This window comes from Taudactylus pleione, unplaced genomic scaffold (genome assembly GCF_031769625.1).
Source record: "Taudactylus pleione unplaced genomic scaffold, aTauple2 ptg000162l, whole genome shotgun sequence".
In the NCBI taxonomy this organism is placed as follows: Eukaryota; Metazoa; Chordata; class Amphibia; order Anura; family Myobatrachidae; genus Taudactylus; species Taudactylus pleione.
This window is the reverse complement of record NW_028284564.1, coordinates 4,830,936-4,844,535: the sequence shown is the minus strand read 5'-3', so window position 1 is coordinate 4,844,535 and position 13,600 is coordinate 4,830,936. Positions and strand designations below refer to the sequence as shown.

Here is a 13,600-nt window from a genome sequence, read left to right as displayed (position 1 = left end):
AAGTGTCTTCCCCGAGTCACTGCCCCCCACCCGCTCAAACTGGCGTCTGTAGTGAGGAGAATCCATTCCCACATTGCAAACCACTTGCCTGCCAATAGGTGAGCAGAATTCAGCCACCAAAAGGAGAGATGTTCGAGTCCTGGGTAACAGTTGAACTTGCTGGTGAAGAAAAAAGTGGGACCCTGACCACAGAGAGGAGGTCCAGTGGGAATGGATGGGCATGGAACCTCCCGTGTTGGATGGACTCTAAGGTCGCAACCATCTTCCCCAGAAGGCGAATACACAGGTGTACTGACACCCTGCGATGACAGTATCAATCGCAACATGTGTTGGATGGAGGTGATCTTTTCCTGCAGAAGAAATACCTTCTGCTCCACCGTGTCCAAAATCATCCCTAGGAAAGGCAGATGCTGAGTAGGCTGTAGATGAGATTTTTGGTAATTCAGGATCCATCAGTGTTGTAACAGAAGACTGTTACCCGGATGTCCTGCAGTAATTGAGTGACTGACGGAGCCTTGAGAAGCAGGTCGCCCAAGTACGGGACGATAGTAACCCCTGAAACCGAAGAAGGGCCATCATTACTGCCATGACCTTCATGAAAACTCTTGGTGCTGATGAAAGACTGAAAGGTAATGCCTGAAATTGAAAATGAGAGGCCTGCACTGTGAAACGAAGGAATGCCCGAGGAGGCCAAATGTGGAAATAGGCATCCTTTATGTCCAAGGATACGAGAAACTCGTCCGTCTCAAGCCCTGCAATGACAGACTGCAGGGACTCCATTTTGAACTTGAAGGTCCGCAAATAAGGATTGAGATGTTTCAAACTCAGAATGTTTCTCACTGAGCCGTCCGGCTTGAGAACTACAAACAAGCTGGAATATAAGCCTTGACCCTGCTGATGGATAGGGACATGCACTATTACTCGAGAAAACAGTAGCTTTTCTATTGCTTCCTGTATTACAACCAGTTTGTCCGCTGATGCCGGCAAATCGGTTGTGAAACAATGAGGAGGTTGGGTCTGAAAATCCAACTTCAACCCCTGAATAATGATGTCCCGGACCCACGCGTCCTGGCAAGACTTGATTCAAACTTCTTTGAAATTGCGAAGGAGAGCTCCCACCGTGGGGACCCCCCGAATAGAAGGGAGAACGTCATGCCGGAGGCTTAACTGAAGACTTATCCTGCTGGGAGGAGGATGCAGTGGCTCTACCCCTGCCTCTGGAACCACGGGAGATAGTGGGAGCTCCTCTGCCACGACCCCTGAATCACCCTGGGATACGAAAGGATGGTCCAGCAAAGGGTTTCCTAGGAGGAGGAGCAGCAGATGGGAGATATGTGGACTTGCCACCTGTGGCTTGAGATATCCACTTATCCAGTTCCGTTCCAAACAGAGCTTCCTCTGTGAATGGAAGCACTTCCACGGCTCTTAGATTCCGCATCCGCCTGCCATTGTCTCAGCCACAGGGCTCTGCGGGCTGAGACAGCCAAAGCCGAGGATCTAGAGGAAAGACTACAAATATCTTTTGAAGCCTCTCCAAGAGAAGAAGCAGACTCTGCAATCTGTTCCGCTAGAGGAACGAGATCCTCCGCCGAAACACCAGTCTTAAGGCCCTCAGCAAGCTGCGCAGCCCATGCTTCCACCGCCTTGTTGACCCAACAGCTGACTAATGCGGGTCGAAGGGACACCCCCGCTACAGTGTACATACACTTTAAGGTAGTTTCTAACTTCCTGTCAGAAGACTCCTTTAAAGAAACTGCTCCTGGTACATGGAGCACAGTCTTTTTAGACAGACGTGACACTGAAGGGTCCACTGAAGGAGGTGTTTTGCATAATTTCCTGCTCTCAGCAGGAAAGGGATAGTAGGATAAAATTTTACGTGAGATCTGAAATTTTTTGTCTGGGTGTTTCCACGCTGAGTTAAGGATCTCGTCCAATTCCTCAGACACTGGAAAGGAGGCTGCTAGTCTGTTTCTTATTAAAGATAGACGGCCTAACTTCCACAGGGTCCAAGCCCTCAACATGTAACACCTGGCGTATAGCTGCAATCAGCGCCTCTACACCCTGAGATACAGGCTCCACTTCCTCTTGTGCCTGTTCCTCTATAGGGTCCTGTACCTCCCCTTCCTCTGTATCAGGCATGTCGTCCTCTTCCGGATCATCCCACATAAGGGGATTCAGTATTAGTCTCGGGAGGAACCTGGGCTGACATACCCCTTGTGAGCCCTTCTACAGACCTGGCTAAAGACCGCACCCAGTCTGGTTCAGAGAAGGCAGACCTCTGAGATCTTTCAACCTCTCTCTCCCTGCAAGAAGCTTCCAGCTCTGCAGACATCTGAGACATGACTGATGTAATTTGATCAGCCCAAATAGGGTTTTGTGGGGATGCTGCAGTCTGTTTGTGAAACACACTTCTCACACAACAGGGAACTGGATGATAGTCCCTGTGTAAACTTCTCTGCACAATTCTTACAGGAGAAAGCTTTCTGTGCAGCCTTAGACCCCTTTGAAGTCATGTTACCAATTCACTGTTCACACACACAGAGAAAAGGTAGTGATACACACACACACAGAAAAGGTAGTGATACACACACACAGAAAAGGTAGTGATACACACACACAGACACACACACACACACACACACACACACAGAGAGAGACTGCTTAGAAAGAAGAGATTAAGGGCATAGAGGAAGATTATGCTATTAACCCTGCCCAACCAGCGCTGATGCAGAGACCAGCGCTGTGTAACACAATATAATGTGCTGTAATCGCTGTGTAAACACAGTCTAACCTGCTCTTCACAAGCCTAACCCCCACTGTGCAGTCACAAATCTGGGTAGACTGGTCTGGTCTTCTGCGTTTGCCAGCAGCCTGTGTCTTCTAAAATGGCCACCAACCTCCTTCTGGGAGCGCTGGGGCAGCTGGGAGGCAGGAGCAGAAATGTGTTAGGCTCCGCCCCCTCCTTGCTGCTTTTTAATGCCCGCCTGTCATTTTCTCCTGGCCACCCTGCTACTCAGGGTGCCAGGAGTCACAAACTTTATTGCCGCCAAATGCTGCCGACGGCAGGCTGAGCTAATGGTGGACCACGACGAGTGCCGCACGCAGCGCGTCTCGGTACCCCCCAGAGACAGTGGTCTCTGTAGCCGAAGACGTCAGTGGCCACCCTGCTATAGGTTAACAGACCTGCAGTGCTCCTCCCCCTCTATACCCCCTACAAGTCAGTCTTAATTTTGTGCCAAGGGAGCTGGTCACATACAAAGAGGTCTCTGCTAAAAATCAAGGATCCTCAATCAGCAAGAGGATCAGACCGGCAGCTCACTGCCCCTGCCGCAGCTAGCTACTATTCAGATTTATTAAAGTGCCAGCTCCCAGTTATCCCACCTCTATACCCCACTGTACTGAGACTCCAGTGTCCCCTAGTGGATGAATTTTTATTTCTGCATTCATTTTAATACAAACAAGAGTGTCCCATAAGAGCTGGATGCAAGTCACATTTTCAATCTGAAAGGATATATTATTTATATTCTCTTGGGAAGTTTAAAAAAAAAAAAAAAACACAACTTGCTTTTAATTAAAAGGAGTCCCCCAATTTATTATCCCACACTTTCTAGGCAGGTCTGTTTGGATAGGACACACTATCTGTGCAAAGTGTAATAGTAGTACAGACACAGCCGGTGGAGATTTTGTACTGCTTCCAAGCCTAAAATATAAGCTGTAATACTTACACAGCCTTCGAAAGAGGCCCCCAGTTTTGAGCCCACACCCAATAACTAATAACTGGATAGTGCTTGTAAAATATTGCAAGCGTCTCATATTAAAATAAAGCTAAAAGGGAAAGCAAACTAAAGTAAACGTCACCAACAATAGTAGTGGGACCTATGTTACCTATAATGCTACAATAAACTATTGTTTTCATAAGTCATATTGCAAGACTACACACTTAATTTACAACAAAAACTAAATCTTCTAATAATTTCAACTTATTCATACCCATGCTGCTAAACAAAACACATGGTGGTCTACTCCTCAGGAAGAAAATGATTATGGTATATGAACCACGAAGGCCTTGAACATGCCACGTATCATTGTTTAAAGCCTTGGAATGTGGAGGCCAGCCACCAATTTGAACTGAACCACTGCCACATGTTCAGTCTCCTCTGCTAGGAACAGCTTAACCTTCGTAGAAACACTAACTACTATTCAGAAAATCGCACGTTTGGCAACATATGGTCTGACACTGTACATCAACTGTTAACCTAGAATCGGACTAAAACAAATGAGAAATCAAAAATCCCACTTAAATACACAACATATGTCACAGCCACAAGCCAACTTATCATTATATAGGTCTGGGGAAACAGGCAAGACATGTACATGAAATAGAATTATGGAGTCCTATAAATGGGAACTTTTAAACAGTCAGGAGCAATAAACTAAAATAATTAAATATTCTGATAAATTACTTCCAAAGTCATACAGTTTTTAAAAAAAAAGAAAAAAGCGAATATGGCACTTTATTGTGTGACCGACTCCTAGGAAAGCATAGTTCATTATTCAGTGTAATGCATGAGGGAACAGTATCATTCCTATTCACAGCTCTGCACAAGTCAATGGAAGGAAAAAACAACTACAATTTGCTTTTATTACTGGCAAACATAGTGGGGTAGCGTTTAGGAGGTGAACATGATCACCTTCACTAACAAAACAATACATAAAGAATTTATTTTCTTGTAACAATGCTAGAGCATTAGGAGACACGTGTAGTGTATGCAGAGCTATAGACAGAATTTCTATGAAGTAGGAACTGGAAAACCTACCGACAGACCCTAACTGCTTGTAGAATCTGTATTCCAAATGCAGCTGCGGTGCTCTGGATTTCATAGGCTCCTGTTAAAGAATACATGAACATGTTATTTAAGAACACATTCTACCACACAGAGGTATAAAAGCAGACTGACTACTTCCATTATGTGACAGAACAAGAAACTCCTTTATATTTGGCCATAAACACACTTCACTATTCATTTTCAATACTATAACATTTCAAAGACAAAGTTAGTAGAACTTACTTGTAGGCTTCAGGTCTATTAAAGGCAATTACATCATAAATAATCAATTAGTTCCAAGACCTTATATAAGGCCAAGGCAGCAGGCATGGATCTTGTGTACAGGATGTGGCAGTTTTAGTGCTCATTCACACACTGAACTTTAGCCATGTTATATCCACCGTGAATTCATAAGATACTTTATCCTGAGCTTGATGTATGTACATCAGTAATGCAATCTGCTGGCAAAGCGTGGGTGGTCCACTTGATGCATGCTGCATTTTTGGTGTAGTTCACATACAAACAGAATAGATAACAATGGATCCCTACTGACCAAAAACATTCTTAGCATTCATTCTGCAGGGATACAAATGTGGATTTATGTAATACTTTTTTTTTTTAACAAAATTATTCATTCATTTTTTTATTTATTTTATTCCAGGACTAAGAGGTAATTCATTTCAAAAACACCTGAATTTTTAAAATGAATACTCTGGAAAGTACTGCAAGTAAATTGTGAATAGTGTGCATGTTATCTATTCCATCGAGATAAGACTCTTAAATGATGCACAAAAATGATGTTTGGAAAAATCAAAAAATTAGGTTTAAAGTACAGCGCTCATCTCTCAAACCTCTTAAAATTTAAATGTCTTTTATTTCTTAGTCTTCTGCTCCTTTATTATTTTTTATTATTTTTATTTATATTTAAATATTTTTATTATTATTATATACTACATAATCAGCAGCTACAGATCTAACTTACTTCCTACTTGTGTCCACCTGTAATGGCTGCTTTTCTTTCTTACTCCTGAAACAACTCTTTGAAGAGAATTCAATTGCTTGCACCGCTGGCTGTCATTAATGGGGGTCCGACTGAGCAATTTCATTGTTGGTCCGTTCAAGCGCGATAGCCGCCGGTATTTCTGCTCGCCGCCTCCTGAGGTGGCAAGCAGAAATGTGCAATAAGTCCGTGGTGCAGGAAGCAGTGCCATAAGGCAATCACTTCTTAGTAAATCGATAGGCTGAATATTGCTGCTGTCGCTGTGTAAAGGGGAGAGTTACACATTCAGTTGCCATTGTCCTTTGGTAAACCCCATATGCAGTTTACATATAAGGGGAAATTCAATTGTTTTCATCCTCCACTGATCGTAATGAATGCCAGATGGAGCAATTTAAGTGTTGCTCCATTCGGCAGAGAATACCGCGAGCGCACAGATTTCTGCTCACACCCTCCTGACGTGAAAAGCGGAAATCCGTGAAAGTCCTAGTTTTGGGCACCCAAGCTGCAAACCAGGACTTTAGACGCGTTCAGCTGTTTTATGAGGCTAAACTCTGTCTAGTTAGCACAAAAAGGGTGATAATTAATGGGCATCCAAACAACTGAATTGCTACAGTAGGCACTTATTAATTAGCGTTATTCAAACAACTGAATCGGCCCCTAAGAGCCAGGTGAGTCTTTAAATAACTATTTTTGCAGGTTGGGTATAGGATGCCGGCACTCAGAATCCTGATGTGGTCGTCCCGAAAGGGTTAGGATCGGGATGCCGGCACAAAGATTCTGACTGGTGTCGGAATTCCGGCATTCTGAGTGCTGGTATCCTGACATGTGGGATTTCAACTACCCCCATTTTTACTGTGTCGTACATTACAGCAGCAGTAGGTTAATCCAGGATTCATCATACCTATCCAAGCTAGACCAGCCAATCGCACCCTGTCAGTGTTCTACAAGCTTAAATGTATCACATTACAGCACTGCAGAAGCAATATATCAATGAGTGACCTATTTTGCTGGGAGACTATGGGCCGTATTCAATTAGGTGCGATAGTCTCACAAGTGACGTCATTTCGCCATGCTAAAAGTTACGTCCATATTCAATTCCATAGACTTTTCACTGGTGCAGAAACTCAATGCAATGGAACCTGCGGAAAAATTTGGCCTATGAATAGGTGTTGGAAAAAAGTGCAGAATTGGGGTTTTGGGGTGCCAACTTCGGAAAAAAAAACCTGCACCCTTGGGACAGTCCCCCAAAAGGTAAACTGCATTTAAAAAAAAGTTTAAAATATACTTTAGATCACCCCAAAAAAGTACTTTAATTTTGGAGGCGAAAAAGTCCAAAGTTGGGGGACAAATTTAAAAACTATCGAAATAGACTCCAGGGGGTCCCCAAGTATGCCCCAGGTGTTTCTAAGTTTGCAAGTGGTTGCGGCAGGTGGATTTTCTACGTTTTTTAAAACTTCACTTTAGCAACTTTAAAAATAAAAAAAAACTAGCACCCGTTTTTCTGTACAGCAAAATTGGCTGGGTCTATTCATTTTCTGCTAAAAATAACACTCCAAAAATATGAGATATGGTAAGAACTTACCCTTGTTATCTCTATTTCTACGAAGTCCATAGGGTTCCACAGGATACCTTTGGGGGGGGGGGGTATAGGTGTGACGTCAGTTGCTGGGCACCATAGAGTTAAGCTTTTCAGCCTCCCAGGATGCACTAGGGTCCCCCTCCTATACCCCGCCCCCGAGCCAAGGCACCTCAGTAAGTTATCAAACCATAGGCCGGAGGAGGAGAAGGAAGAGAGAGAAAAAAGATCTGGACACATACAAGAATCACATTCTCACCAGAGGGAGACGGAAAACCGGTGACCAGAGCAAAGCCCATCTGCAGCACAGGTGCGACAGGGCGGGAGTCCTGTGGAACCCTATGGACTTCGTAGAAATAGAGATAACAAGGGTAAGTTCTTACCATATCTCATATTTTCTACTTCAGGGTCCATAGGGTATCCACAGGATACCTTGGGGATGTCCCAAAGCAGTATCCTTTAAGGGTGGGGACGCTCCTGTGCAGAAAGGAGAATCCGCCGCCCGAAGGAAGCATCCTGAGAGGCGAAGGTGTCAAACCTGTAATACCTCACGAAGGTATGGACAGAGGACCACGTAGCAGCCTTGCAGATCTGAACTGCCGAGGCACCACGTCGAGCTGCCCACGAAGGACCCACAGACCTAGTGGAATGAGCCTTCAGAGAAGGAGGGACCGGTAGGCCTTCATGAAGATAAGCTTCAGAAATAGCCATACGGATCCAGGCTGCCAAAGTTTGCTTTGAAGCAGGCCAACCCTTTTTACGGAAGCCATAGAGGACAAACAAAGCGTCCGACTTCCTAAACGAAGAAGTGCGGTCAACATAAGTCCTTAAGGCCCGCACAACATCCAAAGAGGCCTCACCCAGGGAAAGACCCGGTGAGTTAAAGGCCGGAACAACTATTTCCTCGTTAACATGAAACTGGGAAACAACTTTGGGAAGAAACTCGGGCCGAGTGCGGAGCACTGCCCAGTTCCCATGAAAAACCAAGAAAGGGGGTCTACAAGAAAGAGCCCCTAACTCAGAAACACGTCTGGCCGAAGCAATGGCCAGAAGGAAAACAGTCTTAGCTGTTAGCCATTTAAGATCCACTGAGCCCAGTGGTTCAAACGGCGGTCCTTGGAGAGCCCTCAGGACCACAGCCAAATCCCAAGGCGCCACAGGTGGAACAAAGGGCGGCTGAATGCGGAGAACACCCTGCATAAAGGTGCGCACATCCGGGATTGTAGCAATCCTACGGTGAAACCAGACAGATAGGGCCGAAACCTGTACCTTCAAAGAAGCAAGGCGAAGCCCATGATCTAGTCCCGCTTGCAGGAAGGCGAGAATCCGAGACAGACGAAACTCCAGCGGTGCATAACCTCTCGGTCGACACCACTGGAAGAACGTATGCCACACGCGATGGTATATCCTCGCGGAAGACGGTTTCCGAGCTCGTAACATGGTACGCACCACAGAGCTGGAAAACCCCCGGGACCTCAGCATGGCCGTCTCAACAGCCACGCCGTCAAAGACAGCAGAGTCAGGTCCGGGTGAAGGCAAGGACCCTGAGACAGAAGGTCCGGTCGTAGCGGCAACCGCAGAGGACTGTCCACGGACAGACCCCGAAGGTCTGAGAACCAGTGCCGTCTGGGCCACGCGGGAGCTATCAACAGGAGCGTCCCTCCTTCCTGTTTGAATTTCCGGATTACCCGTGGAAGAAGGGAGACCGGAGGGAACAGGTATGCGAACCGGAACGTCCACCGGACGGACAGAGCATCCACCAGAGACGCCCCTTCGTCTCTTGTGCGAGACCCGTACACCGGCAACTTGTTGTTGTGCCAGGACGCCATGAGGTCGATTTCTGGAAGACCCCACCTGTCCACCAGTAGTTGAAAAACGTCCGGGTGCAGGGACCATTCCCCCGGATGAACGTCCTGGCGACTTAGAAAGTCCGCCTCCCAATTTAGCACTCCCGGGATGAAGACCGCTGATATGGCCGGAAGATTGCGCTCCGCCCAAACCAGGATCCGAGAGACCTCTACGAGAGCCGCCCGACTGCGAGTTCCTCCTTGCCTGTTTATGTAGGCCACGGTGGTAGCGTTGTCTGACTGGACCTGCACCGGGCGACCCTGGAGAAACCGCTGTGCCTGCTGGAGAGCATTGAAGACCGCACGGAGTTCCAAGATATTTATTGGAAGCTCCGCTTCTGTCGGCGTCCACCTGCCCTGGAACAAGTGTGGACCCGAAACTGCTCCCCAGCCCCGAAGACTGGCGTCCGTTGTCAACAGGACCCAATTTGGAACCCAGAACGGACGTCCCTTGTTGAGGTGGGTCGTCTGTAACCACCACGCAAGGGACAGGCGAACCTCCGGGGTGAGCACAATCGTCTGGGACTTCAGAGACTGAGGCAGCCCGTTCCACTTGGACAGGATCAGGTGCTGCAGAGGTCTGGAGTGAAACTGGGCGTATTCCACCATGTCGAACACCGACACCATGGAGCCTAGTAACCTCATCGCCGAGTGTAAGGACACCCGGCGGCTGTGCAGGCAACTGCGCACCCTTGACTGTAAAGCAGAGATCTTGTCCTCCGTCACGAAGATCCTTTGCTGTCCCGAGTCCAATAAGGCTCCAAGATGCAGAATCCTCCGAGAGGGGATTAGAGTGGACTTCTGCCAGTTGATTAGCCAGCCGTGCCGTTGCAGCAGTGCAATGGTCAGGTCCAAGTGGCGTAACAGGAGATCTGGATATCCTGCCACCAATAACAGGTCGTCCAAATACGGCAACATGCGGACTCCCTGCAGCCGCAGAGAAGCCGCCATGACCGCCATCACCTTGGTGAAAACACGTGGTGCTGTTGCCAGGCCAAAAGGTAACGCCCGAAACTGGAAGTGGTCGCTGCGGATTGCAAACCTGAGGAACTGTTGATGGCGCAAAATAGGGACATGCAGGTAAGCGTCCTGTATGTCCAATGACACCATGTAGTCCCCAGGTTCCAGCGCCTGAATGATGGACCGTAGGATCTCCATCCGAAACTTCGGGACCCGCAAAGACTTGTTGAGTGCTTTGAGGTTGAGAATCGGACGATATGACCCATTGGGTTTCTGTACCAAAAATAGATTTGAATAGAAACCCTGGCCCCTCTGGGAGAATGGAACAGGCACTATAACTCCAGCCTGGAGCATAGTGTGCAATACCTTCCGCAGCTCCGTAGCCTTGTTCCAGTCTGATGGTAGACCCGTGGTGAAGAAGCGAGCCGGGGGTCTGTGCCGGAAGGAGAGGGCGTATCCGTGGGAAACCACCTCCAGAACCCAAGTGTCTGTCGTAGTGGTCGACCAACACTGGGCGAACTGTAGCAGGCGGCCTCCCACCCTGGGATCCCCCAAAGGGAGGCCCGGACCGTCAGGCCGCAGGCTTGTCATCTGGCTTGGGGGCCGGACGTCTGGTACTCCAGGCCTGCTTCCGGGGCTTGACCGATTTCTTAGGGCCAGCCTGTCGAGGAAACGACTGTGGTTTGGGCCTGCCCTGGGCCCTAGATGACCGAAAGGACGATGGTCCAGAACCAGAAGGAGCAGCGGCCGACGGGAGACAAGCAGATTTGGCTGCCGCCAGCGTGGCCACAATCTTATCCAGATCCGGACCGAAGAGAACTTCTCCGGTAAACGGCAACGCTACCAGACCTTTCTTGGAATCTGCGTCCGCCTTCCAGGATCGCAGCCACAAGGTGCGACGAGCAGCTACCGCTGCTGAAGAAATTCTAGACACCAGAGTACTAATGTCTAGAGCCGCCTCGTTGATGTAGGTGGCCGAATCACGGAGATTGCCAATCAACTCCGCCTGTTCGGCCGGACAGTCGGATTCAAAAGAAGCCTCTAATGAATCCGCCCAGCGCTCCATCGCTCTGGCAACCCAGCAAATGGCCATAGCCGGCCGTGCTGCCCCCCCTGCAAGGGAATAAGCGGACTTCAGTCAGATTTCTACCTTGCGGTCCGTAGCATCCTTAAGGGAGGACATGGATGGCATCGGCAATGTGGCACTACGGACAAGACGGGTCACGTGAGAATCCACCTGTGGAGGGGATTCCCACTTAGCAAAATAATTATCCGCGAACGGATAAGCCACCGCCAGGCGTCTCTGCGGCTGGTATCTTTTGCCAGGTTGTTTCCACGCCTCCTCTAAATGGTCCACCAACTGACCCGAAAGAGGAAAGACTGTGGCTTCGCCCTTCACATCTTTGAAAAAGGCATACTTAGATTTAGCCGCTGGGGGAACTTCGTCCTCAATCACCAAGGCTGTGCGGACCGCCCGAATAAGTCCAGGAATATATACTTCGGACTTAGCATCAGCGTCCTTAGTATGGAGAGGTTCCTGATCGTAAGGATCCAGAATCTCCCCATCATCAGACGTCCCTTCGTCATCCTCATAAGGAGCGGACAGAGACGCCACCGGCCTTTTATGAGGCCGCATCACAGACTCCCCTTGCAACACATCCGACAAGTGCTGTACAGAACTCGTCAGGGAGTTAACCCAACGCCGGCTCCTGAGAACCCGGGAGCGGGGAAATAGGGAGACTGTGGGGTACCACCAAGTGTCGTGGGAACCCCTGCATGGGTGACGACACCACAGACTGCTGGGACAAACCCATCGGAGTAAACGAGGGCTGCGGAGCTAACTGGCCCACTAAAGCTGTTAACGCCTGAGCGAAACAAGCCCAGGGCGGCTCCTGTACCGGTGCTGTAACCGTAATAGGCCGCGCCATGGACAAACACTGCCGGCAAAGGCCCTCCGCGCTACCCTCCCCCTCCGCTAACGGTACTTTGCACGTGGTACACTGTAGCCGGAGGGGAAAATCACTTTCAGACATGATGGCACCACGTATGTGACCTCTCTCACCAATTAAGTATTAAATAGGCGAGAGACCACCCTGCAGCACCGCACCGCAAGGGCTTTAGCAGAAAGAACAGGGACAGTAATAAAGCTGACAGTTTAGAGAAGAAAAGTTACAGGCAGCGCTAGCAGAGTCACATACAATGCAGAGAAATAACAATTCCTGCACTAACAGCGCTGATCACTCAACTACACAGACACAGGGCCTGGTAGGACACAGCGCTGCATACACAGACCTGAGCCACAGCGGAGGAGAGGTATGCGGGGGGACCCAGACCACGATGCTTCCGTCCAGCGCTTCCAGCAGCGTTCACCATGCGTTCTGGGGAAGATGGCCGCCGAGGAGCAGAGAGGAGGCTGGCCTGGGGGAGGAGCGCTGCCACAGGACCAGTCGGCAGCATGCAGAGAGGGCTGTGTGCAGCGGGGGAGGCGCCGGCTGTGAGACAGGGAAGGCGCGCTCCCCTGGCATGCATTTAACCCCTGGGACGCCGCAGCGCTACCGCTCTGCTGCGGTCCGCTGTCCCAGGGGGTAGTGGAAAGCGCAGGTTGGTCGCCTGGCTCCACGCTGCAGCCAGTCCCCAGGGAGCCCCCTGCCTGGGGACTTAGGACCATGTGACCAGCGGGGACCCACCGCGGGACCCCGCTGCTTACCTTTGTCCCCCTTGGATCCGGCCATGGTCCGGAACATCTGGGGTCACCGCTAGCTGTGACCCCAGATGCTCACCAGCATCCCTGGATCGGTACCGGCGTTCTGGTACCGGCGGGGGTGTAGGGAAGACAGCATGGACGTCAGGACTGACTGTCCATGCTGTACATCCAGATGTGCAGCCACAGCTGCACTGAAGAAAGCTTCAGGGGCTCTTCTAGCCCCCACTCCGACAGGTGCACCCGACGCCGGCCGGGCACCAAACTAAACTGAGGTGCCTTGGCTCGGGGGCGGGGTATAGGAGGGGGATCCTAGTGCATCCTGGGAGGCTGAAAAGCTTAACTCTATGGTGCCCAGCGACTGACGTCACACCTATACCCCAAGGTATCCTGTGGATACCCTATGGACCCTGAAGTAGAAATGCTGTTCTTCACAACTTATGCAAAGAAGCTAATTAGCAGCTACTGAGGGCATTTAAGTACCCCAAATACCTTCAGCAAGCATATTAGGGGGCATCTATAGTGATCCCCGATGTCAGTGCATCTTTTGGGGGGGGCGTCAGGCTCATTTCCCCAAAACTGACAGAACTATGCCCGTTTGCGTTCCGCCGGGTCCCGTTCTCGCAGATTTCTAATGAAATACAGGGAAAAGCGTTCACGCGCGCGATACTTTTTCGCATTGAAAACCAG

At 49.3% G+C, this 13,600-nt stretch overlaps 1 protein-coding gene across 6 annotated transcripts in view; it reads right to left on the bottom strand.

Annotated features, from left to right (window-relative positions):
• Positions 1-13,600, bottom strand: part of CSNK1G3 (casein kinase 1 gamma 3) — a 165,227-nt gene that overhangs the window by 84,543 nt on the left and 67,084 nt on the right. For 5 of the 6 annotated variants that reach the window (XM_088475094.1, XM_088475098.1, XM_088475093.1 and 2 more), the window contains one exon: positions 4,818-4,887. The exons of the other annotated variant lie outside the window; for it this stretch is intronic. In XM_088475094.1, the coding sequence (XP_088331220.1) occupies positions 4,818-4,887 (70 nt within the window). The remainder of the gene's footprint in view (positions 1-4,817; positions 4,888-13,600) is intronic. 6 annotated transcript variants of the gene reach the window in all.